At 47.1% G+C, this 24,371-nt stretch overlaps 1 protein-coding gene across 2 annotated transcripts in view; it reads right to left on the bottom strand.

Moving 5' to 3' along the window:
* Positions 1 to 86: 86 nt before the first annotated feature.
* The window catches only part of SLC14A2 (solute carrier family 14 member 2), a 65,490-nt gene continuing 41,205 nt past the window's right edge, over positions 87 to 24,371 (bottom strand). For both annotated transcript variants that reach the window (XM_070453039.1, XM_020870977.2), the window contains 10 exons: positions 17,933 to 18,055; positions 15,607 to 15,689; positions 14,401 to 14,560; positions 13,531 to 13,720; positions 13,088 to 13,216; positions 12,029 to 12,221; positions 8,982 to 9,129; positions 8,216 to 8,350; positions 7,107 to 7,156; positions 87 to 341 (listed from right to left, as the gene is read on the bottom strand). In XM_070453039.1, the coding sequence (XP_070309140.1) occupies positions 141 to 341; positions 7,107 to 7,156; positions 8,216 to 8,350; positions 8,982 to 9,129; positions 12,029 to 12,221; positions 13,088 to 13,216; positions 13,531 to 13,720; positions 14,401 to 14,560; positions 15,607 to 15,689; positions 17,933 to 18,055 (1,412 nt within the window). In that variant the 3' untranslated portion in view covers positions 87 to 140. The remainder of the gene's footprint in view (positions 342 to 7,106; positions 7,157 to 8,215; positions 8,351 to 8,981; positions 9,130 to 12,028; positions 12,222 to 13,087; positions 13,217 to 13,530; positions 13,721 to 14,400; positions 14,561 to 15,606; positions 15,690 to 17,932; positions 18,056 to 24,371) is intronic.

Below are 24,371 nucleotides of genomic sequence, written 5' to 3' on the forward strand. Positions count from 1 at the left end.
TGGGAATAACTAGGGTGTAGGCTTGCTTGGGGGCAGAATCACAGAAAAGACAGAAGGAGAGCTTAAGTGGTCTTCAGCCTGGGAACCTGGACACCCTGCCAAAGGTTGAATTTACAGAAACATGTATCGGAAAGGGCAACTTAGGAGACATCGTAGGCCTGGTACTTTGTGATGGTCGATGCTCTTCTGTTTTTCTCCTGGGATAGGTAGTAGATGCGGTTGGCCTCTGGGTAGGTGACTCTGCTGAGTGGGAGCTTGTAGATGGCGGGGTTGTTGGTTGTCAGGAGCAGGAAGGTGAGTGCGGAGAAGCAGAAGGGCCAGGTGCAGGGCGGTAATCCAAACTGGGGGGGAGGGGAAGACAAGAGGAATCTTGGTTACATCAGATGCCCATGCTCATTTCATCAGCCTTTCTCAACCACCTACGGTCCTGGGTGGAGACGGGGAGGCTTTGTGGGCACTGATTGCAATAGTGCTTAACTCATGACCAATATAAATCAAATTGTGCTGTGAGGAGGGTCAGTCTCCACTGACAAGCACATATACTTCAAAATGCAGAACCCTACCAGAACCCTCTTAAAAAGTGTCTCTATGTAGAAGACACATTTTTTTCTTGGGTGTCTGGCCAGGCTTTGCATCCCACTATAGGACTTGTGGCCATTCTTCACCTTCTCCACAAGCCCCTGTTGAAGGAACAGCATTGGCAGCCATTTGTTGTTGTTGTTGCTGTTCAAAACTTTTTTCTCTTTGTTCATATCTGCTTGGACTAGAGATAAACACGTAGCCCAAATATGGCTTCCCTTAGGCAGACAACCTGGGAATAGAATCTCCCTCTTAAGAGTTTGAATCAAGAGGCACAGAGACTGTGTTCAAAGGCTCTCGATCAGAAAAGGACTCGAAAGCCAGTCAGTGCTGGGTGGATATTTGGGGGCCTGTGTGCAGCAGAAGAAACCCATTCCAGAGAGACACAAGAACAGAGCAGACATATGGAGAGCAGCAGAGACATCACACCCAAGTCCCAAGGAGCTAAGACCAAGAGGGACTGCACCTCTCCTCAAGGGCACTCCCATCCCCAACAGCCCCTCTCCTGATGTTCCTCTGGTTTTCACTCCTTAAAATACCCTGAGGCTTTTAAATACCCCTCCTCATTCTTCATTTGGAATAACCTCAATAGCTTATTAGCAAAGAGCCTGAAAATCCAACTATAAAGCAAATCAAACCAATGCCCCTTCTCCCCAACACATCCTTTTATCATAAGCAGTAAAAACCTCAGGGAATGCCACTGAAGGAATGAGGCCAGGTGTGTGTGCATGGTCAAATATGACCCTGCTGGGTGGGACTTAAGAAGCAATGACAGTCTCTTATCAGAACTGCAGCCTTAAGGAACGCCCATGACTGATGATTTCCACTCTGTGAGTATTTCCAAAGCCCTGCTAAGACTGTCTGGGGTATTTGGGAAAGCACTCCCTTCAAGTCCTACAGTGGGAAGGATGTGGGCTGGGAGTTCCACAGACCCAGATCCAAATCTCAGCTCCAGTCACCTTTGTGGGAGCCATTTCCTCTTTCTGAAAACTGTTTCCTCAATAAGAAAACAGGCATACAGCTATCTACTCAAAGAGTTGGTGCCTCGTGCATACTAAGCGCTCAATAAATGGTCTTCACTTGTGGTCACTGTCGCCCAGCAGAGGGCAGCCCTGTGAAGTGATGGGGCTGCACATGCCGGGGCCGATGAGAAAGCAAAACTGTGCGGCTCCTCAGTCCCTTCTTCTGTGGAGGTGTGAACAGTCTCATAAGTGTCATTCAACACTTTTATACCCTGTTCCTCAAGGAGACTGGGAATTCCTTTAGAGGGAATTAATAGCCTGCACTTTTCTGTATCCCTGAGAGTGGGCAGCCACAGTGTCTTAAACATAGTACACACACAGAAAGTAAACATGATTTTGTTTTGAAAAATGTCTAGATTGAGTGGTGTAACCTGTAACTTCTGTGCACATAGAGGAAGGGGCCATTGACCACAAGCAAAATGGGAGCCAAAGCCTCCCATTTGCATCCTTCCAGTATCTGGTCTGAGGAAGGACACATAGCTATTGGATGGACAATTAAGTGAAAGAATGGGGCAAGAAAAGATGAGAAAGCCTGGAGCAGACAGGAGCCTCAGACACCAGGCTTCATCCTGTTTCTGGTGATTGTTTTAGTCCCAGCTCTAATATACCCCATGGTGGGGGCTCACTACCTTAGAGTTTCATTCATTCTACATTTCTTGAGCACCTACTATGAGTTGAGCACTGTAACAGGCACTAGAGATAAAGACAAGAATACAATCAGGCCCCTGTTCTGAAGGGGCACAAGGGCTGAAGGTGGAAGAGGACTAGTGTGTACTAGACTTGTCACAGTGTCATTTGTCATATGCACTTTGTCATATGTCAAATGTCATATGTCATCTGTCAGGTGTCATAGCAGATATGCACACAAAATGTGATAGGGCCCAGAGAAGGGACTTAATCCAGCAGGGGACACAGGATGGTATCAGGGAAGGTCAGTTCTATTGCTTAAAAATTTCCTTCCTCTGCTATGTGCAAACCACCCAATGTCACTGAGGGTGGAGGAGAGATTTAAACAGGAGAGATTTAAATCCCCATCTTCACCCTCACCTGTAGGACCATCAGGACTTTTCCTGGTTGCCTGTGTGATGAGCCTTCAATGCTTACGGAGGGGGAGGCATCAACTGTAGGCTGAGCCCCGTGTACTCTGCAATGGGGCCTGGGCCCCTCCTGTATATTTGGGGCTGGCGCTGGCCACGTGGTGCCCCTGGACCTCACAGGCCACCTACATTGGTGCTGAGACAAACAAAGGTTCTCAGACTGCCGTGCAAGCCCTCAGCCACCAGCTCTGGCTTCTCTCGGACTTGGCTCCCTGTCATCCCAGAAACCTTGCCTCATGACACCAGACCCAGTAGCTGCTGTGGATGAACAAAGATGTACACTGGCCCACAAGTTAACTGGGTGTTGATCCATAAACACAGGGAAAAATTAAATAATGATGTTTTAAAATTAATTGTGGAGGAGATTGACTTATAAGAAACTTACAAAATATATGTCTGATTTATAACATCATGCTCTTCACACTGTCCTTCTATAAGGAGGCCCACTGGCCCCCTGACCACAGGATCTGATGGACTAATGTGGACATTTCCACTTTTGAGGCCCAGCTCCTTCTGTCTAGTAGCTGCTGAGGAAACTGTGATTTGAGACAGTTCAGTTCAGTTCATTTCAGTCGCTCAATCATGTCCAAGTGTTGCGACCCCACGGACTGCAGCGCACCAGGCTTCCCTGCCCATCCAACTCCTGGAGCTTACTTAAACTCATGTCCACAGAGTCGATGATGCCATCCAACCATCTCATCATCTGTCGTCCCCTTCTCCTCCCACCTTCAATCCTTCCCAGCATCAGGGTCTTTTCCAATGAGTCAGTTTTTCACATCAGGTGGCCAAATTATTGGAGTTTCAGCTTCAGCATCAGTTCTTCCAATGAATATTCAGGACTGATTTCCTTTAGGGTGGACTGGTTGGATCTCCTTGCAGTCCAAGGGACTCTCAAGAGTCTCCTCCAACACCACAGTTCAAAAGCATCAATTCTTTGGCGCTCAGCTTTCTTCACAGTCCAACTCTCACATCCATACATGACCACTGGAAAAACCATAGCCTTGACTAGATGGACCTTTGTTGGCAAAGTAATGTCTCTGCTTTTTAATATGCTGTTTAGGTTGGTCCTAACTTTTCTTCCAAGGAGTAAGCGTCTTTTAATTTCATGGCTGCAATCACCATCTGCAGTGATTTTGGAGCCCAAAAAGTTAAGTCTGACACTATTTCCACTGTTTCACCATCTATTTCCCATGAAGTGATGGGACCGGATGCCATGATCTTAGTTTTCTGAATGTTGAGCTTTAAGCCAACTTTTTCACTCTCCCCTTTCACTTTCATCAAAAGGCTCTTTAGTTCTTCTTCACTTTCTGTCATAAGGGTGGTGTCATCTGCATATCTGAGGTTATTGATATTCTCCTGGCAATACTGATTCCAGCTTGTGCTTCATTCAGACCAGCATTTCTAATGATGTACTCTGCATGTAAGTTAAATAAGCAGGTTGACAATGCACAGCCTTGACGTACTCCTTTTCCTATTTGGAACCAGTCTGTTGTTCCATGTCCAGTTCTAACTGTTTCTTCCTGATGTGCATACAGATTTCTCAAGAGGCAGGTCAGGTGGCCTGGTATTCCCATCTCTTTAAGAATTTTGCACAGTTTGTTGTGATCCACACAGTCAAAGGCTTTGGCATAGTCAATAAAGCAGAAATTGATGCTTTTCTGGAACTCTCTTGTTTTTTTGATGATCCAATGGATGTTGGCAAGTTGATCTCTGGTTCCTCTGCCTTTTCTAAATTCAGCTTGAACATCTGGAAGTTCATGGTTCACGTACTGTTGAAGCCTAGCTTGGAGAATTTTGAGCATTACTTTGCTAGTGTGTGAGATGAGTGCAATTGTGCGGTAGTTTGAACATTCTTCGCCATTGCCTTTCTTTGGGATTGGAATGAAAACTGACATTTTCCAGTCCTGTGGCCACTGCTGAGTTTTCCAAATTTGCTGGAATATTGAGTGCAGCACTTTCACAGCATCATCTTTTAGGATTTGAAATAGTTCAACTGGAATTCCATCACCTCCATTAGCTTTGTTCATAGTGATGCTTCCTAAGGCCCTCTTGACTTCGCATTCCAGGATGTCTGGCTCTAGGTGAGTGATCACACCATTGTGGTTATCTGGGTCCTGAAGATCTTTTTTGTACAGTGCCTCTGTGTATTTTTGCCACCTTTTCTTACTATCTTCTGCTTCTGTTAGGTCCATACCATTTCTGTCCTTTATTGTGCCCATCTTGGTATCTCTAATTTTCTTGAAGAGATCTCTAGTCTTTCCCATTCTGTTGTTTTCCTCTATTTCTTTGCATTGATCACTGAGGAAGGCTTTCTTATCTCTTCTTGCTATTCTTTGGAACTCTGCATTCAAATGAGTATATCTTTCTTTTTCTCCTTTGCCTTTTGCATCTTTCTTTTCTCAGCTATTTGTAAGGCCTAGTCAGACAACCATTTTGCCTTTTTGCATTTCTTTTTCTTGGGTGATGGTCTTGATCACTGTCTCCCGTACAATGTCACGAACTTCCATCCATAGTTCTTCAGGCACTCTATCAGATCTAATCCCTTGAATCTGTTTGTCACTTCCACTTTATAATTGTAAGGGATTTGATTTAGGTCATACCTGAATGGTCTAGTGGTTTTCCCTACTTTCTTCAATTTCAGTGTGAATTTGGCAATAAGGAGTTCATGATCTGAGCCACAGTCAGCTCCTGGTCTTGTTTTTGCTGACTGTATAGAGTTTTCCCATCTTTCGCTGCAAAGAATATAATCAATATGATTTCAGTATTGACCATCTGGTGATGTCCATGTGTAGAATCTTCTCTTGTGTTGTTGGAAGAGGGTGCTTGCTATGACCAGTGTGTTCTCTTGGCAAAACTCTGTTAGCCTTTGACCTGCTTCATTTTGTACTCCAAGGCCAAATTTGCCTGTTACTCCAGGTATCTCTTGACTTCCTACTTTTGCATTCTAGTCCCTTATAATGAAAAGGACATCTTTTCTGGGTGTTAGTTCTACAAGGTCTTGTAGATCTTCATAGAACCGTTCAACTTCAGCTTCTTCAGCATTACTGGTTAGGGCATAGATTTGGATTATGGTGATACTGAATGGTTTGCCTTGGAAATGAAAACAGATCATTCTGTTGCTTTTGAGATTGCACCTAAGAATTGCATTTTGAACTCTTTTGTTGACTGTGATGGCTACTCCCATTTCTTCTAAAGGATTCTTGCCCACAGTAGTAGATATAATGGTTATCTGAGTTAAATTCACTCATTCCAGTCCATTTTAGTTCACTGATTCCTAAAATGTTGATGTTCACTCTTGCCATCTCCTGTTTGACCACTTCCAATTTGCCTTGATTTGTGGACCTAACATTCCAGGTTCCTGTGCAATATTGCTCTTTACAGCATCAGACTTTATTTCCATCACTAGTCACATTCACAACTGGGTGTTAATTTTGCTTTAGCTCCATCTATTCATTCTTTCTAGAGTTATTTCTCCACTCTTCTCCAGTAGCATATTGGGCACCTACCAACCTGGGGAGTTCATCTTTCAGTGTCCTATCTTTTTGCCTTTTCATACTGTTCATGGGGTTCTCAAGGCAAGAATACTGAAGTGGTTTGCTATTTCCTTCTCTGGTGGACCTTGTTTTGTCAGAACTCTCCACCATGACCCGTCTGTCTTGGGTGGCCCTACATGGCTCATAGTTTCATTGAATTAGACAAGGCTGTGGTCCAATGTGATCAGATTTGTTAATTTTCTGTGATTGTTTTCCATTGTCTGCCCTCTGATGGAGAGGATAAGAGGCTTATGGAGGCCTCTTATGGGAGAGACTGACTGAGGGGGAAACTGGGTCTTGTTCTGGTGGGAGGGGCCATGTTCAGTAAATCTTTAATCCAATTTTCTGTTGATGGGTGGGGCTGTGTTCCCTTCCAGTTGTTTGACCTGAGACCAAACTATGGTGAAGGTAATGAAGATAATGGCGACCTCCTTCAAAAGGTCCCATGCACGCACTGCTACACTCAGTGCCCCCAACCCTGCAGCAGGCCACCGCCGACCCACTCCTCCACCAGAGACTCCTGGACACTCACGGGCAAGTCTGGGTCAGTCTCTTGTGGGGTCACTGCTCCTTAAGATCACATATTGAAAGAAAATGAAGAGCTTCCCTGATGGCTCAATGGATAAAGATCTACCTTTTCAGTATTTCAGATGCAGCCTTGCAGAGATTATAGAATCTCAGTGAGGTGGCTTAATTTTTTCCCTGTATCTGATACATCTGCATAATCATCCTAGCAACCCACGATGGAGGATCCACAATGCAAATGATTTGAGACAAGAGAGATGGATTGGGGAGGGGTTCTTGGAAGAGGGGCTTGGGGGGCCGAGTGAACATGGGGGAGGGTGTGAGGCATGTCCTTAGCCCCGTTGACTCACCACAGACAACACGTTAGCCAGGGCGGTACCGAGGTAGGCTGCAAACAGTGCTGCAAGAGAACGAAGAAATTGTCAGGAAACTAGCAGTGCCTCAAGTTTATACATTCTCTCCCCATACGTTTTATGCCACAAATGCTATCTCTCAGGTTAAAAAAAAAAAATGAGTTACATTTCCATTGCTTGGCAGCTTTGAAAAGTGTTAAATTCCACGCAAATGCCGGCACAACTAAGACAGCAGATGAACTTTGTTAAAAAGGACCAGAATTTAGCTGTTACAGTTCTCCTGGGTCCTACCACCTTGCATTCTAGCAAAGGAACATTTAGCAGCATAAACCATAAATGAACATTTTACTATACAGCCAAGGCGTGTGAATCCCAGAACTCCCTGCTGGGATATTTCATCACAAGTTATTAACATAATATGGGTTTCCAGGGAGGAACAGCATTCTGTAAGCTTGAGGAAGACCAAATATGCTTGCTGCCTCGTCATCTGGGCTTTGCGTGTTGAGGGCATCGCCAGGCTAGCCACTGGGGAGACCCAAGAGCTGGTGGGAGGTCAGGGTCTGTGAAAATGGGCCACAGTAATTGGGATTTGCTTCTGAACCCTCAATTTCTCCACTAAAAACATCCCAATGGTTCCTAGGATATTAACAACAACAAACCTTCTATTAGAAAGTCACTGAATACCCCGACCACACACCTACAAGCATTATTTGAAGGTCCTATGGTCAGTGTTTGGGTGTTTAAGATTAACTGCTGTATCTGATGTAAATCACCCAATTCTCCATATAAAGATTAATTTACACAAGAGTTGCTTCAATCACCGGCCTGGAAAGCAGCAATCACAGACAACAAATGAACAATCTCCATCAAAAACTCTGTCTTCGTGTGGCTGAACACTTTGCATTCAATGAAAATAGTTTTTAATGTAAACTATTGTAATGTCAAGAACTATTCAAAATAGTTTAAAATAAAAATCCCTTTATAAAGCAAACAAATCCTCCCATTTATCTTTGGAGGCTCAGCAGAAGTTTTGCAGGTGGTTTCCTCGTGGGCATAGACGCTGGTGTCATTTGAAGTGGATCGGGAACTCTGCACGCAATACCCACCACAGGCGATGGCAAGGAGGTGCGTCTGCCAGGTGATGACATAGAACATGCCTCCTATGGCGATGCAGGCCAGCGAGCTGTTGAAGCCACACAGTCCGAAGTAGATGGAGTCAAAGGGCGTCGCAAGAGTGAGAGCTGGGGGAGAAGACAGGCTGAGTGCTGTGTGGGATCAAGTGGGCCCACTAGCCCTGAAGTCCCCCGCCGTCCTCAACTCAGACAGTTATCAGTACCCCTGGAGAATTCATGAAAAGGACTCCTGACTATTCAGGGGGAAAACATCTGAGGGAGACAAGTGGCTTTAGAGTCACATGCATATCAGTGGTTCAGCTGGTATGGGTATGAGACTCTTTTGAGTAAAGATCTGAAGTTTGATTGAACAGTGCCAGAAGAAGGAGGGTTAAGATATCAACCTGAATGTTCTCTCATGGAGAACAAGCTTCTTATCATGATTAGAGATAAGGCTTACAATATAAACACACCTGGAACAAGCTCCTCCCAAGCTTTTAGTTTTATCCAGAGGTGTAAGTGACCAGAGCTTTTCTCTGGATGGGGTTTGCTCAGCGGAGCAGCAAGGTGCAGCACCCAAAATGCAAAGAACAGGTGACGTGGAAGGAAGAAGAGTTTACAGGAATAAGCAGGTGGAGCAATGAAGATACACGTCACCATTTTCTTTGGAGCTGGCCCCAGGCACAACATTCTTGCAGCTCATTAATAAGGGACCCATTCATAAGGCCCATTAATTAAGTTAATTAATAATGACACTAACCTGCTAACATCCCAATGGCGGATCCGATCGCAGCGTGCAAGCAAATTAGAGGTGATGATATGAACAAAGCTATGAGGAAAATGCCTCCAGTCCAGGGGTTATCACAGCCGTACACTTGGCCGATTCCAACAGGGATGGCTCTCAAAAGCTGCAGGTCCAACAGGATCACACGCAGTTATGGAGGCAAAAGAGACAACTTGAACCTTGGCTGGAAAATATTTGGTGCCAAGCCCTCCATACTAACATTTTGCAACAGTTTTCCAAGATATTTTCAGTTAATTTCACTTCACAAGGAATACAAGATTTATTGTTTTAATTTTGAGTTCTAAGAACAGTAAAGGGTTAAAATGTTGTTTCCTTTATTTAGAAACATGAGTGTAAGGCACTAAACTCCCAGGCTCCTCTGTCCATGGAGTTTTCCGGGCAAGAATACTGGAGTGAGCTGCCATTTCCTACACCAGGGGGTCTTCCCAAACCTATGGATCAAACCCATGTCTCTTGGATCACCTTTATTGGCAGGCAGATTCTTTACTTTTGCACTACCTGGGAAGCCCTACAACCCTGAAATTCTCCTTTAAAAGCTCCTGAACAGCAGTGGGGAGTTGGTTCTTGGACAGGAGTCCACCTTCCACCCTGGTTGCTGGCCTCTGAAATAAAGCAAATTTTCCTTTCCTACCAATGCTTGTCTCTTAAGAACTGGCTTTTGAGTGGAGTAACTGGACTTGGGTTTAGTAAAAATCATTAGAAAATTACTAGATGGCTGATCAGAGTTGGGATTGAAAAACTTTTGTAACATCTTTTTTTTTTTTTTAAGCTAAAAACATGCATAGAAGGCCAAATATTAGATGGGAAGATGGTTCTTTGTGCCAAGAACAGCATGTCTGGTCATACTGGTGCGGTCCTCTGGATGAGCAGCTAGATTTGTATGCACAGAGGAGCCCCTGGGCGGGTGGTACCCTGGCATGGGCGGGTGGTACCCTGGCATGTGCGGGTTTTAGTGGTAAAGCCATCACGTGGCGGCTGATGGGGGAGTGCCCTGATGTGTCTGGCCTCCGTGTGTCTCAGGTAGTGAGTGTCTGTGGACGAGAAAGGAAGTCTAGAGTCCAGTGCCTTGGGGGCACTTGCACACGCACCCTGAAGTTTGGGAAAAGATCCTGGGCACACAGGCTTCCCCAGTGGATGAGACTGGGTCTGTGTTTTGAAGGGTGGCCAGAAGGACTTGAGCTAGGGAAACGTGGGAGGGGCTCTGGGCCTGCTGGGGGGCATTGGGTTCACGCTCCCCTTGTTTATAGTTCATGGTGAAGCAGGTCTTCCCTCGGCCCACGTCCTCCGAGGCCTCCTCCTGGGGTGCTGGGGAGGGAGGTCTTGTGGCTCTAGGGCCCTCACCCACATCCAGACAGGACTGCAGTGGTCTAGTGGGCCACCCTCTGGGCTCAGTCCCCCCGTATCCTAGGACAGAGAACAGGACAGGACTCAGACATTGGCTCTGTGGGGGACAGCGGGACAGACGGAGTTATGGACGGAGGCAGTGGCTGGGCTGTTTGGTCCCCAGCCAGTTGCAGCCTCCAGCAGGTTTTCCCATCACCAAAAAGCAGGGGAGCCTGCAGAACCTCAAAATCCTTGGGAGGCCTAGACCCTCTCTCTAACATCTACCACTGTTTTCCCAAACTCAAGGCTCTAATTGTGACTGTCAAAATGACAAGACATACTCACCATCATCATAATCCATTCAAAATTAGCCAGAAGAGTATTTCTCAAAGAATAATCACCAAGCATTGACTCTGTCTTCCTGGAACTTTGGGGCTTCCAAAGTATTTGTACAGTATTTTCCATTTAATTTTTTTTTTTTTAAACAAAATTCCTAGTTATCTTTTCTATGGAAACTGTGGTTTGGAGAATGCAAAGTATCTCAGACTTGCCCTTTCTACCATCATCCCCCCATAGCCATGCCAGTTAGAGCCATTTTGACTTCAAGATACTGATTGGATGAATATTGTGAAAGGGAAGCGTGAGGGTCTGAAATGTTAACATGGCATGTCTCTCACCTTTGGCTCACGAAGGTATACATACACACACATACACATCAACAAGCATGGGGCTAATGTGAACATGTCTCTTCCTAGATAATACATCTTGAGCAAATGCAGGGCTCTTTTTTCCATGCCATCCTGCTGTCTCCCTGAACTCTCAGAAAAACTAGGCACCCTTATGTCTGACACAAAGTCCCTCCAACAAGCGCAGGTGGCGTTGTGGTTAGATGATAGACTGCTAATAACAAATTTCAGAGTGAGCGCTGGTCCGCAGAGCCATTTAGTGTAACAGTAGAGGACCTCAGAGAAAATGTGCCCAGTTTAAGAAAGAAGGTTGATGGGCACGTTTCTCCAGGCTGACTTGCAGCTTTTAGCCTAGTTTTTTTTTTTTTTTTCAGTCTATCTTGGCAGACTTCCAGAGGCCAGCATTATATACAGAACGCTTACCAAAAGCTTAAAAAGTTCTGCTAGATGTTTCTTAGTGGAGGAACACCTGTGTTTTAAAGTGAGCGATGCCCCAGAGAGTGAGGGGAACCCGCTCCCCAGCCTGGAGCAGAGACTTCTCCAGCCAACAGACGGCAGTGTGGTGTGCACGTCGTCAATGATTCAAAGACATTGAATGAGAAGAAAAACATGATGTAGCTTGGATTGAACTGGAGTAAGGGATCAAAAAGGCTCAAAAAAAAAAAAGAACCCAAATCTAGAAGTCAGGAGGCTTCTTTTGATTTTACCCCTCACTCATTAGCTGCATGACCTCAGGCAGTCTCTTAACCTGGCCTTGGTCTCTCTCTCAGGCTATGACAGGGCAGAGTGGGGCCAGAAATGGCCCTTATAGCTCTGAAAAAGAGAAAAGAAAAAGCTGGTGGCTTATGTGATTTTGTAGGTAGAGTGCCTTGCACTGAATAATTGGTAATAGGTATTAATATAACTGGATGTTTCTGACATGCAAAATAAGTACATGCCACTTTAACACTGAGTGTGGGCAGGCGCTGCCCTTCCACCGTCCACGATACCTACCAAGGGCACTTGGATCTCTGACCAGGTGATGTTGGGCACGGAGGAGACCGGCTGCAGCAGCGTCGTGGGGAAGAAGAGGTTGTAGTGGCCCGTGGCCGCCAGGTACAGGGTCACGGCGATGTTGAAGGGCAGCGTGAAGACCGGGAGGTCCCACTTGCTGAAGATGGTGCCCAGGGCACTGGAGAGGATGGGGCTGACGGCAGAAGCACAGGAGATGCTGTTCAAGAAGCCCCCTGGCCCTGGCGCTAGACTGAGCGGGACAAGGGGGCTCCCCGAGCCTTCTCGGGGGAAAGCCAGCTGGGTGGCTCCCTCTCCCGGCCTGACTGGCGCTGGGCAGCCCTCTCCCGGGGCCTCCTTCCTCCACCCCACACAGCAACAGGGCGGGTGCCCAGACTCAGCTTCAGAAGCAGGTCTTTTGGGGAAAGTCCTAAGGCAAGGGAGTCACAGAACTTCCTTGAAGGGCCTTAGGGCGCCCTCTGCAGGCGCGAGCAGAGAGGACAGACCAGCGAAGGGGAATCCCATTCATTCATTCAACAAATGTTGAATGAATGAGGAGCTGAGGGCGATCCTGGCCGGGGTGCCCTGTGGTTTCTGCAGGGGAAGGAGGAGCTGGGGTCTGGCCCCCTGAGGGCTCTGGGCAGTGACTGGGCCTGCTGTCCACCCTGGGAGGTTGTCCTGGTAGGGTCATGGGGTCCGAGGACAGGGCAGAGCTGGGGAGAAGGGATGAGAAGTTTTCCGGACAGTGACAGGACCCCATGGCTCCAAACCCTCTGTGGACCTGAGTTTCCTTCCCTGTGCTCTGGTGGGGTAGGGCCAGGGGCTCTTAGTTCTCAAAGAAGAACAGTAAAGGAGCATAGGTAATGAAATACTGTGTGTGGAACGCCTAGCACAGCGGTGCTATCACTGTACAATGTCAGTAATTACTTTTAGATGGTATTTCTGATGTGACGATATTTCTAAGGAAACGCTGCTTTGAACTCCTGTTTAGGTGGTCACAGAGTTAGGGGACAAAGGTGGGCAGCCCTTCATCTGCACCCACAGCCTCAGAAGCAAGCTTACCAAGACATGGACATCACGATGACCGGGAGTAGAAGCCACCAGAAATAGTCGCCTTTGTCTGAGAACACGGCCATCAGTAGCCCCACCAGCACCCCGTTATAGCCGTGAAGTCCAGCTGCGATGGCGGACCTGGGGGGAGGAAGGCTACTGAAGAGGGGGTCCCCTGTGGCCCAAAGCGGGGCACGGCCCCCCTGATTGTCTTTCTGAGCCAGGCTTTTCTCAGCTGGAGCCTCACCACACACACTTTCCGATCATCAACCCTTCACCGGCCCCTGGACAACGTGCGGTTTTGTAACCAGGGGCTGGTTGTTTTAGCTATGAGTGACTTCTTTGAGGAGTTTCTGAGCCGTGAGCCAAGCAGTGAGGATGGGAAGCTGGTGAAGGGTCCCCTCAGGGAGCTACCCCTGGTCTCAGGCCGGGACCCTGGGTTTCCTGGGACTCACTTGTCCTGACTCAGGATGAGGGCTGTCAGGGTGGACACCACAGTGCCCAGGCAGCCCGAGATGGCCCACCAGGGGTTCTGGATGAAGAGGCCGAGGACGATGAGGATGCCGCTGAGGGGGTTGTTCACAAACATCACCTGGGACGTGCCCCGGAGCACCCAGTCGAGGAACTGGAACACCGGGGATTTGTCTGAAAATGAAATGGGTCAGGGAGTCAGTCAAGGCTCAGTTGTGCCAGGTGAGGCCCCAGCGGGTTAGAGGGTGAGGGAAGCTGGCAGCCAGGGTGGGTTCAGCTCCCTGATGTCACCTGCCACAGAGCGGGGTGAGGAAAGGTCTCCAGAGGGTGTCTAACTGCCCAGAAAACCCTTCAGGCCCACTGTGAGCTGGCTGTGGTCTGTAGGTTGTTGTTCAAGCAGTGGGTACCCTGCACAACCTGTGCCCGCAAGAGAATGGCCTGAATTTTCAGGAGGATGGATCCAGGTGCCAGCTCCCTGGCCTGACCTCTGGGAGACTGCTAATAGGAACCGGTCAGAACAGTAGACACAGCTCTCCTATAAGCCATTTCTAGGTGGGCATTTTTCTAGAAAGCTGGCTCTAGAATCCCAGTACTAAAAAGTGATATTCTGAGGGGGTATTGGCAAGAGTGTGACTGTTATGTTCAGAGTTGAGAGCTCGCACATCTACGGGTATTGGCATTTACATTATGAGAGTCCATATGCCTGTTGTAACAGGGAAACTCCTATCCAATCCTATCCATGGAAACAGGACTCCTTCCCATCTATATAGATCCGAGCAGCGTGTTTCCTAGAGGACGGCCAGAGGGGACCCTGTTAGGGGTGGGAGCAGGGGCTGCTCTAGTGGAGCGTTTACCTTTAAGACCCTCCCCACACTCCTTCATCTCTCCGGTGATGTACCCCAGGGTTTTGCGGACCCTCTTCCCGATGGCAGCCAGGGAACTCCGAATCCAGGAAGTCTTGGAGATGCCTGTTTCTACCTTTATCTCGGAGCTGTCCTCCATGGTGTCCAGATCCTGTCCAGGGACAAGAGACGGGCAAGAAACCCCCACATTCTGAACTTCTCACACTGAGGAGTGAAGTGCTTACCAGGTGGCAAGCTCAGATTTTCATTTGATATTTAGTGAAGTTGCTATTTAAGCATCTTTGTTTCTGTAGACTAGAATATCTTTTGTTTCATTTGACATGTTACTTCATTTAATATAGGCAACAACCTTGTACCCTCGGCATCTGTATCATTTACAGATTTAATTAACTGTGGATTAAAAATATTTGAAAAAAATTTCCAGAAAGTTCCAAAAAGGAAAACTTGAATTTGCTGCACACTGGCAACTTTTTATTAATACGTATCATTTACATTGTATTTACAGCTATATACACAGCATTTTCATTGTATTAATATTAAGTATTGTAAGTGATCTAGAGATGAATTAAAATGTATCAGAGGATGTGCATAAGTTATATGCAAATATTAATACTATGCCATTTTATGTAAAGGACTTGAGCATCCACAGATTTTGGTACCCACTGGGGATCCTGGAACCAATCCCCCGTGACAAGTGTAACAAGACTTTAGCCTCATTCTGTGGATGAGGTCTCAGGCGTGGATGGAGAGGTTAGGTTCTCCCTTATAAAGGTCAAGGTCAAATGATAGAATTTATATTTACCCAAAAACTTTTAGATTCTTTTTTTAAAAATATTACTTCTAGTATACCACACTCTTTCCAGAAGGTAGTACCCCCCCAAACTCCAGTATGTCTAGTCTTTTAAAATTAAACAAGTAAAGATTTTGTTTTGAAAATTAACACCAGCTTATTTCCTAAGTACTTGAATGCTGGATTCAGAAGGACAAACACAAGATAATCAAATAAAAGAAGCAGCAAATTTTATAAAGTGAACTGAAAAATAGACATCTTTATCCCACATAATTATGTTTCTAGAAACATGAATTCAAGAAAAGTTTGCCTAATCCAGAGGATGTCTTTCTGAACCCGGTTTTTCTACTCTGCGGCAGGCTCTGGGATGCGGGTGCCATCCCTGATTCGGGCCACTCTTTACTCACCAGCAACTCGACCGTGGGCTTCCGGTATAGGTGGGGAGAAGGGTCTTTGGGGTGTCTCTCCTGCTGCTCACCTTTACCAAACACTGGAGTCGGAAGAAGGGAGCACCGTCAGTTAGGACCTCTACCCTGGCACCTTTGCAGCAAGCCTCCTGCCAGGTGTGACTTGGAATGCTCAGCACTTCTGGCCCACTGAGGATGCCCTGGGCATGTCTCCTTGTATAGGAAGGCCCCTCCTCTGCTACTGCGAACACCCATGGGCAAGCTCTTTAGGGAAAAAAATGCACATCTTGATGTGGAACTCAGAGGCTCGGCTGACTTTTAGTAAAGAGGCTCTGATTTTACTCAACTCCTGCGTTTTGTAGATGAGGAAACAGAGCTACTCGTGAGCCCTGAACCCAGGGTTCTTTCCCTGCATGACACAAAGACTGATATTTATAAGGTGCTATTGCTCATAAAGCATTAAGCTGCCTGAACCATCCAAGGTCTATGTTCAAATTTTACTACAACTCTTCCCAGCTGGATGATCTAAGCTGTTTTGGTCTTTTTTAGGATTATGTCTCAGAATTTTAGATATTTAAAGCAGCAGTGGCTGGTTGGATTAAGACAAGGGATACCCACGTTGTTAACTCAGAACAGATTTTGGCATGTCCTTGTAATTCTAGAAAACTCATTTTAAGTATTTGCATTATTGTGAGATAATGTATTTGTAAATTGATAATTTCAGAAGTGTTTAGGTGTCATGAAAGGCCTTTGGAAATTTTGCTGTTAGTGCTCTGGTGCCCTCTTGTGGTCAAGTGTGAGAATGGCAGTCTGGGCTCTCGCCGAAACAATTGGCCACTCAGCACGCATTTATGAGATTTCAGGGCACTTAGACACTAGAAGTCGGAGAAGGCAATGGCAACCCACTCCAGTACTCTTGCTTGGAAAATCCTATGGACGGAGGAGCCTGGTAGGCTGCAGTCCATGGGGTCCCTGAGAGTCGGACACGACTGAGCGACTTCACTTTCACTTTTCACTTTCGTGCACTGGAGAAGGAAATGGCAACCCACTCCAGTGTGCTTGCCTGGAGAATCCCAGGGACGGAGGAGCCTGCCATCTATGGGGTCGCACAGAGTCGGACGCGACTGAAGCGACTTAGCAGCAGCAGCAGCAGACACTAGAAGAGACGCATCAATGGCCCTGTGCCCCCTCATTGGAAGGAGCAGGAACTGCAAATACCAGTGTGGTGGTTGCGAAGTTACACTATGTGGGAGAAACAAATCAAGGAAGTTTGAAAGGAAGAGTAGGAAGCAAAGAGGATACTCTAGCCTCCGAGGCCGGTGTGTGTGACATCCTGAGAGATTCTCTGCTTCTGTCTGAAACGCCAACTCTCCAGCAGCTCCCACTAACCCTTCTCCCAGGCTCCTTAGTGCAGGGCTGTCTGCCAGGCCCGCCCTTACCCCAGCCCTCCGACACCATCCTAAGAAGATGTTTGCAGGGAGAGTGTTAACTTTTGGAAGCAAACTGTGCTGTCTTCCTAGGGATGCCCTGGGGGCTCTGTCAAGCTTCTGGCCCAAAGGAGTCCTCTCTGGGGGTAACAATGAGGCCTTCATGAGACTTCTCCTACCTTGCATCTGATTGGAGACCCCCCATCCCTCCCTTGCCTCCTCCCTGTTTGCCCCAGCCTGCTCCCAGCATCCAGGTTTCTGGCTTCCCTGCCTGTTCAGCTTTGGCTGCCATCTGGATCTCTTCTTGGCCGCTGGGAGCCCCTCCCCTCACAGCTGTAGGAGAGAACTTTTTCTCTCTAGCAGCGTGACCATCATGACCACATCGTGGTTGTGATTTGCAGCATTTTTGGGGTCACTTTAAGTGTGATGTTTTATTTAATTTTATTTTTTTGTATTTTGGCTATACCTGCTGGTGGCCTGCAGACCAGTTCTCCAACCATGGACTGAACCCAGGCCACTGCAGTGGAAGCACCAAATCCTAAGCAATAGGCCACCAGGCACCTGCCTTACGGAGAGCTGTTCAAGCTTCTTCTGCCACCTAGGCTGCCTCCCAGATGAACTATAGTAGCATTTCTGGGCATGGGATGCTGGTCGTTCCAATGTGCCATCAAGTTTGCAACCCTCCTGGCCAAGACTGACAAAGCCTGTCTCAGCTCCAGTCTCCCCATCCCTGGCTGAGACTCTGAGACCCATGGCTGTAGTCAGAGGTTGGGGAATGACGAGAATGAGCCTCACCCTCACGGATTTCCCCACTGTCTGTGATAGAGGTGCTGCCAGGGTCCCCATTTTAGAGGTGAAAAGGTCAAGTCCCCCTGGGAGCCATGGGGGGAAGCACACACCTTTGCTCCTCCTGTGGATGGATGACCCCTCTATATGGAACACGTTCCTGGGCTTGGGAAGCACGGCCTCCAAGCCCTCATCCGCCTTGGGGCTCGTTGAGGGTGGCTCTGCCTCAGTGTTGCCTGGCCAGGGGCAAAACGAGACAGGTCAGTGTCCCACCCTGGTCCACCCCCCGAGGCAGGCAGAGAGCGCCGGGAAATTCATGCAGAGCTGGAGGGGCACTACCAAGCTGCAGTAGTGATTGCGTCAGTGTCTACGGGAAAAGCCCTCTTTCCCGTTCTTCCTGCTAAAACTTCCACTTCCTTTCCTTATAGAAACCACATCAGAGATACCTATCAGTGTCAAGATACAGATGGGCCAGTTCCCCCAGCAAGGCACTGCTCTAAGCCTCCTTCACTGGTCTTCGGACTGGTGTGGATGGTGGACCTGAGCCCCCTGCCCATTCCCGCCCTTCGGCCAGTGCCCTGGTCTCTGTCTGCTGCAGAATATGTGTGTGTGTGTGGGGAAGGGTCCTCAGCGCTCCCTGCACTTCAGAGCCACCCAAGTGCTTAAAAAGTGTCTGACTCCCATCCCAGACCAATTTTAAGTCAGAATTTTAAGGTCAATGGTATTTAAGAGATGACCCTATTGTCCAGTTGGAGCTGAGAACCTCTCATCTAGAGTCTTGCTACTCAAAGTGTGGTCCCCGGACCAGCACCATCAGCCTTCTCTGGGAGCTTGTTAGAAATGGCAGAACCTCAGCTTCCACCCAGACTGATGGAATCAGAATCTACAGTCGAACAAGATTCCCCAGGTGCTTTCTGGCACATTGGTTTGCTCTGTGGGCGGTAAGAGTCCTGAGGCTGTGATCAGCTACCAGAAACCTCGGTGAAAATAGAGTAGCTTATCACCTGGGCAGGGTTTCTCAAAGTGGGGTCTGTGAATTGACAGCATCAGATCACCTAATGGCTTGTTATGAAGCGTGCCCCACACTGATTAATTTGGGTACTTGGTGGTCCTCAAGGTATGCAGTTTTGACACTTTCTGCTTGTGGTTCCAGTGAACTCTGGAGTTAGATGATCAAATGGCTACCTGGAATAGTAGAGAGCTCTTGCACTGTCTTTACATTTGGATACTTTTGGGGCATTGTCATCTTCGAAAGATGGAAAACTTAGGCTCACATGATTTCTGAAGCACTCTACAGTGAGTCACATGGCCCTCAGCCCGCATTCTTTTCTCTGCATCTTTGCTGCTCAGCATCTGGTTTGTGGACCGGCTTTACGGACATCGAAGGGCGCTTGTTAGAAATGCAGACTCTTAGGTCCCATCTCCGACCCACTGAACTGGAATAAGTTTGTTTTTTAAACAAGATCTCCAACTGACTTGTGTGTACATTAAAGTTTGAGAAAACTGGTCTAGATCATATTGTAGAAACGTGTAGAAACATCATGTAGAAACAGCTTCAGCAAAGCTGAGAATATAGCATTAGCAACCAGAGTATGTGGAACGTGTATGAGCAAGAAAAGGGGTTTGTCTATACTCTCAGACTGGAAGTTCAAACATGAAACTTCAAACACGCCCCTCCCCTCTAGGCTTGGGATGGGAAAAATCTATTTTACCCAGCATCCTGTCTGTGGGTCACCACGTAGCCTTAACTCCAGAGACTGGAGAAGCGCTGGTACGTCAGACACAAGTGAATAAGGCACCTCTGCAGGTAGTTCTGCGCAGGAGGGTGGGGACCCAGAGGGTATCATTGCATCGTCTGACAAAGCAGGGCATTTTCCCATAGCCAGTCCGCAGGGCACATCTGCCAGGCTGGAAGGGCACCTCTGCCTGCCCAATGCTTTTCATCCCTCATATGCCAAGTATCAGCCACCCCAGTCACCCTCGGCATGGAGCAATATATTGACGTTATTTAGCATCATAGACTCAGAATTGCATGGATCTTCAAAGTCACAGTCTACTTCCCAAGTCTAGAGAAATCACATTACTCCCCCCTCCCACCCCTCCCAAATCACGTCGTTATTAATTATGGCACAGCCGGGAGCTGCACCCGGGTCTCCTGGCTCCCAGTTTGCTGATCTATAGAACTGTCTTCCCTTTCCTGACCTGGCCCTTTGCTTTCAGTCCTTATCAATAGACTGTGCTGCCTGCTCAGAATCCAGGAAAGTAGGGTAGGGTCCATATTACCATGTATTCCTAGAACTGATGTCCCAGCCACAGAAACAAAAACAGAGAGTCTTTCTTTTCCTTGAACCCATGTTTTGTTCTTAGGTGGGGAGGTTGGGGAGGCAGCCCCAGATGTGGTCTGATACAGTGTTGCTTCTGGTCTCCTGTGGGCAGGACGGGAGTGCAGACCACAGACCGACCACCCAGGGAGGATGACAGCTCCTCCAGATGTGCCGGCCAAGAGCCGAGGGTGGCAGGTGGGAACAAATGCTGCAAGGACGATTGGAGAGAAAATAACAAGTTTCCCGAGGCTGTGAAAATACTTAAAGCTGAGGTGATAGCAATTTCCCACTACCTTTGGGACAGATTCTCAGGACTTTCATAACAGATAAGGGCAATTTCAAGGATATCATGAACACATCTATCAAATGCTCTAGAAAGAAATGTCCCATTGGTGTGGTGGGGAGAAAAGAAAACAATGATAATTCTGGCCAGGAACCAGCATCACTCATTTCTGCACTGTATTTTGCAAGTCATGAAATTTCATTGACAGTTTCCCCCATTGCAAGCACAGTAGTTAGAAGGTGATCAAGAGACCCTATAGGGCTGACCTTGCCAACCCAGCCTAAACAGGATGATGACAGGTATTTTGGAGGGTACCTGCTATTTCACTCTCATATTGTTACGAAGATGAGATTAATGCTCACAAAATGCTGGGGAGAATAACCTTGCAATGCTGACATCAGGGAGCTGGCTCCTCGGGGAGGCCATGCCCCAGAACAGCTTGTGCTCTGGGCAGAGTGGGTCCTCATGTCAGGCCAGGCCTGGCAGCTTACACATACCAGCACCCACTCCTACCTCGTGTTCCTGTCTGTCACCCTCATAGGATCCTTGACAGCCCGTTTTTTCCCCTTACAGTGGTTTTTCTTGGCACCCCCAGCACCCAGCATGATCCTGGCATATTGTAGGCACTCAGAAGTATTTGTTGACTATGCTAATGAGGGATAATTACCCTAGACATTTTAATTTCTGACTGGTATAATGAACCAACATTGACTGGGTATGAACCATCATTTCAGGGTATGAACTATTAAAAAAATAATATATCTCACTGTAGATGTTAAATACTTCGTAAATACTGAAAGTGAGAGCCTTCCACAGGTTCATGATGGTGATGGCTGAGCTGTGTAGGGATTTGGAAACTGATGGGCAAGAGCTGAGTGTTTCCAGCACTGCCTGGAGAGAGAAGGGGAGTTTATAGACGTGATAAAGTGATGGGCCGCCTTTGACCAACCAATCAGAGGCCCAAAAGTCCTTCATGAGTGGATAGAAGAACACAGGTAATGAGAGAGGATGAAACAGGCCACTGAAGACAGAGATCTTGCTCCATGTGATTTGTTTTGGTTAGCAAGAGATTATACCCCATGGCTGAAAACCGCCAAGCTGCTTGGAAGGTGGGGGACTGGGTGTTCTAAAGCTCAAGAACGAAAATTTTTTAACAATAACTCATTTTGTGGGGTTATTTCCAGCTTTCCCCCTAACATCATGGCACACAAAAAATAGTACTGCGTGGCACGATGCATCAAACAGATGGCCTGAGCCTGGGGACTCGGGCCATGCCAGGCTCCCTCTGTCTGCTTCGAGGACCAAGGGCTTTGCTCTCTCAGCCCAAATACACGAGTGCTGGGAAGCTTAGTCCTTGAGAATCTGCAGGCAAACCTTAGCAGCTGAGTAACTCCTCGGCGTGCCCACCTGACATAGGACTGCTGTTACCTCCTTCTCTAACCAGACTTTTAAGTGTCTCAGTGCAGGCAGCATTATACTGGGGCTGTCCAGGACCATTTCAGGGGCACGGTCCCTGCCCTCAAGGATTGCCAGCGTCTTGTGTCTTAAGAGGCAAGAGTCCAGCGATGCTGTCCTCTCATTGATTCAGAGAAGGAAAGAACAGTCATGAGCCACAATGATTTGCTCAAAAGCACTTTTTTTTCTTTCTGGTGAGTAGTATCCATAGTATCTACGCCTCTACTGATTGCTAACATATAGAAAATGCCATCTGTTCAAATATCAGGGGTAAGGGTCATTTTAAAGAAGAGCCCACCTGTCAAATACAATTTTGAAGCTTACTAAAGTTCCTTTTGGGGGGGAAAAACCAAACCCAAACCGTTATGACATCTTTCAGAAGAGGAAAAATGATCTAGTCTATTTTACTAATAATCAACCTTTACTGAAACAAGTCTCTACCTATACACTTTCTACAAGCTGTCTTTCTCAGGCTTTGAACAGGTTTTCCTGCCTCCTGGAGGTGGGTCAATGCTGTCCATCTGTCACTACCAATGCCCAACACATAGAGGATCTGGAACCTACTGTCAAGACCCTTTTGTCATCTCTCCCCAGATCCATAGGTCTTTAATTTCTCCAACTTACTGTGGCAGAGGCTCCCACAACATCATGAGGCAATTTCCTAGCTACTATACCAGAAGGATATTTTTTGAAGTGACAACTGTATATAATTTGATTTTTCCCTACATCCAGTCCTATAGGATAACACTTTGGCCATGATTTGGGCTCACATTTCCCATGCAGAAGTTGAGCTTTGCACTGTGATGTGTAATTTTCAAGGCTACCATGTGTGTATGTGTGATGCAGACATCTGTGGGTGGTAAATGAGGTGTTATCTTTTTTTGTGAAGTTGTGTAGTTGACATTTTCAAAGATCATTCCATTAACTATCAGAGGCATTGAACGTTAACTGGAAAAGGCTTTTGACCATATCCAGTCCAGACCTCTGATCCAGTCCCTCCTCTAGTAGCCGCATCCTCAGAGAGGTGGAAAGGAAGGCTTAGAGGAACGGGGGAACTTTGGACTCTCTGTCTCACTCCATGAAGACATTAACTAGCATAAATGAGTTGGTGCTTCATTTAACCTCATTTAACCTTATAACAACCTCATGAATGAAGTTGAGGAGAGTGCGAAGGTCAGAGCGCCCCATCGGTAACTGGGGTAACATCTGCCTGACCGTCCTCTGAGTGAGTTTTCACTCTCTTCCCCTCTTCACACCCAGCTCACACCTCAGAATTGTGTGTCTGTGTTGTTAATTTCCCTCCTTTCAATCCATTCTGTGCTTCAGTTATCAGGCATATCATTAGTGACTCTCTCACTCAACAATCTCCATGCCTCCCTATTGCCAAGGGTATAACAATGCCTAAACTGCTCGGCCAAGCTTTCCAGCTGTTCTACAATATGGCTGATTTTCATCGTCCCACTCATCCTTTGCTGCCCAACACACACCCTGCCTTGGCATTGTGGTCTTTCCTCTGGCCCTCTCTGCCTCTTCTTGCCTAGTTTATATTCAGCCTTCATCATCTGGTTTATGTTCTGCTTCCTCCATGAAGCCTTCCTTGATTTATATGCCCACATGAATCATTCTGTTTCTTTGCAGAAGGTACTCTAGATCCATCTTTTGAAGGTAGGGCCATGGGGGAGTTTTATACTGATAGTTACAATGTACATGAAAATTTTGCAATCCAATGAAACCACTTGGAGCTGTCTTTAATGACCAAGTGAATTTGGGTCTCCGTGTGTGTTAGTCTTAGTTGTGTCTGACTCTGCGACCCCATGGACTGTGGCCCACCAGGCTCCTCTGTGCATGGGATTCTCCAGGCAAGAACACTGGAGTGGGTTGCCATTTCCTTCTCCAGAATTTGGATCTAGGTATGAGCGAAGAAAACAAAACTGAGGCTCAGAGAAAAGCAGCTTTCCTGAGGCCAAATAGCTGATTAGTTACAGAGCTATGTTTTAACCTCCTGGCTTTATTCCTGCAAGACGTTTTACAGACTGTTGGAGCCTTCGCAAATGATATCAATGGACTTGTGATCTTTTTATTTTAAAAAATTACGAAGTAGTTCATACCCTAAAAGGAGTAACAAACGTTACCAGAAACAAACAGAAAGAATCCACCTGTGTGCCATGACATTTGTGTCATCCAATGACAGGCCGAGGAAATTCTGGGCTGTTGTGTACCTGCGTCTTCTTTTATTTACGGCAATGTTTCCCTCTCCCCGTCGCCCTTCCCCGCCACCTCTTCCCTGCGCTGTCTGTGGCAAACACAGCTAACTGATCGTAGACCTCCTTCCCAGTAAGTTTCAACACAGCCTCAGAATCCTTCTTAACACAAATCTCCAGACAACCAATACCAGTTAGATACAGTTGGCACTTGAGAGTAAACTTATTTTCCCCTCCCCTCTTAAAGGAGAGTGTGGATGCTGAACAAGTCTGAGAGAAAGGGTACATG

Source organism: Odocoileus virginianus, chromosome 22 (assembly GCF_023699985.2).
Source record: "Odocoileus virginianus isolate 20LAN1187 ecotype Illinois chromosome 22, Ovbor_1.2, whole genome shotgun sequence".
NCBI classification, from domain to species: domain Eukaryota; kingdom Metazoa; phylum Chordata; class Mammalia; order Artiodactyla; family Cervidae; genus Odocoileus; species Odocoileus virginianus.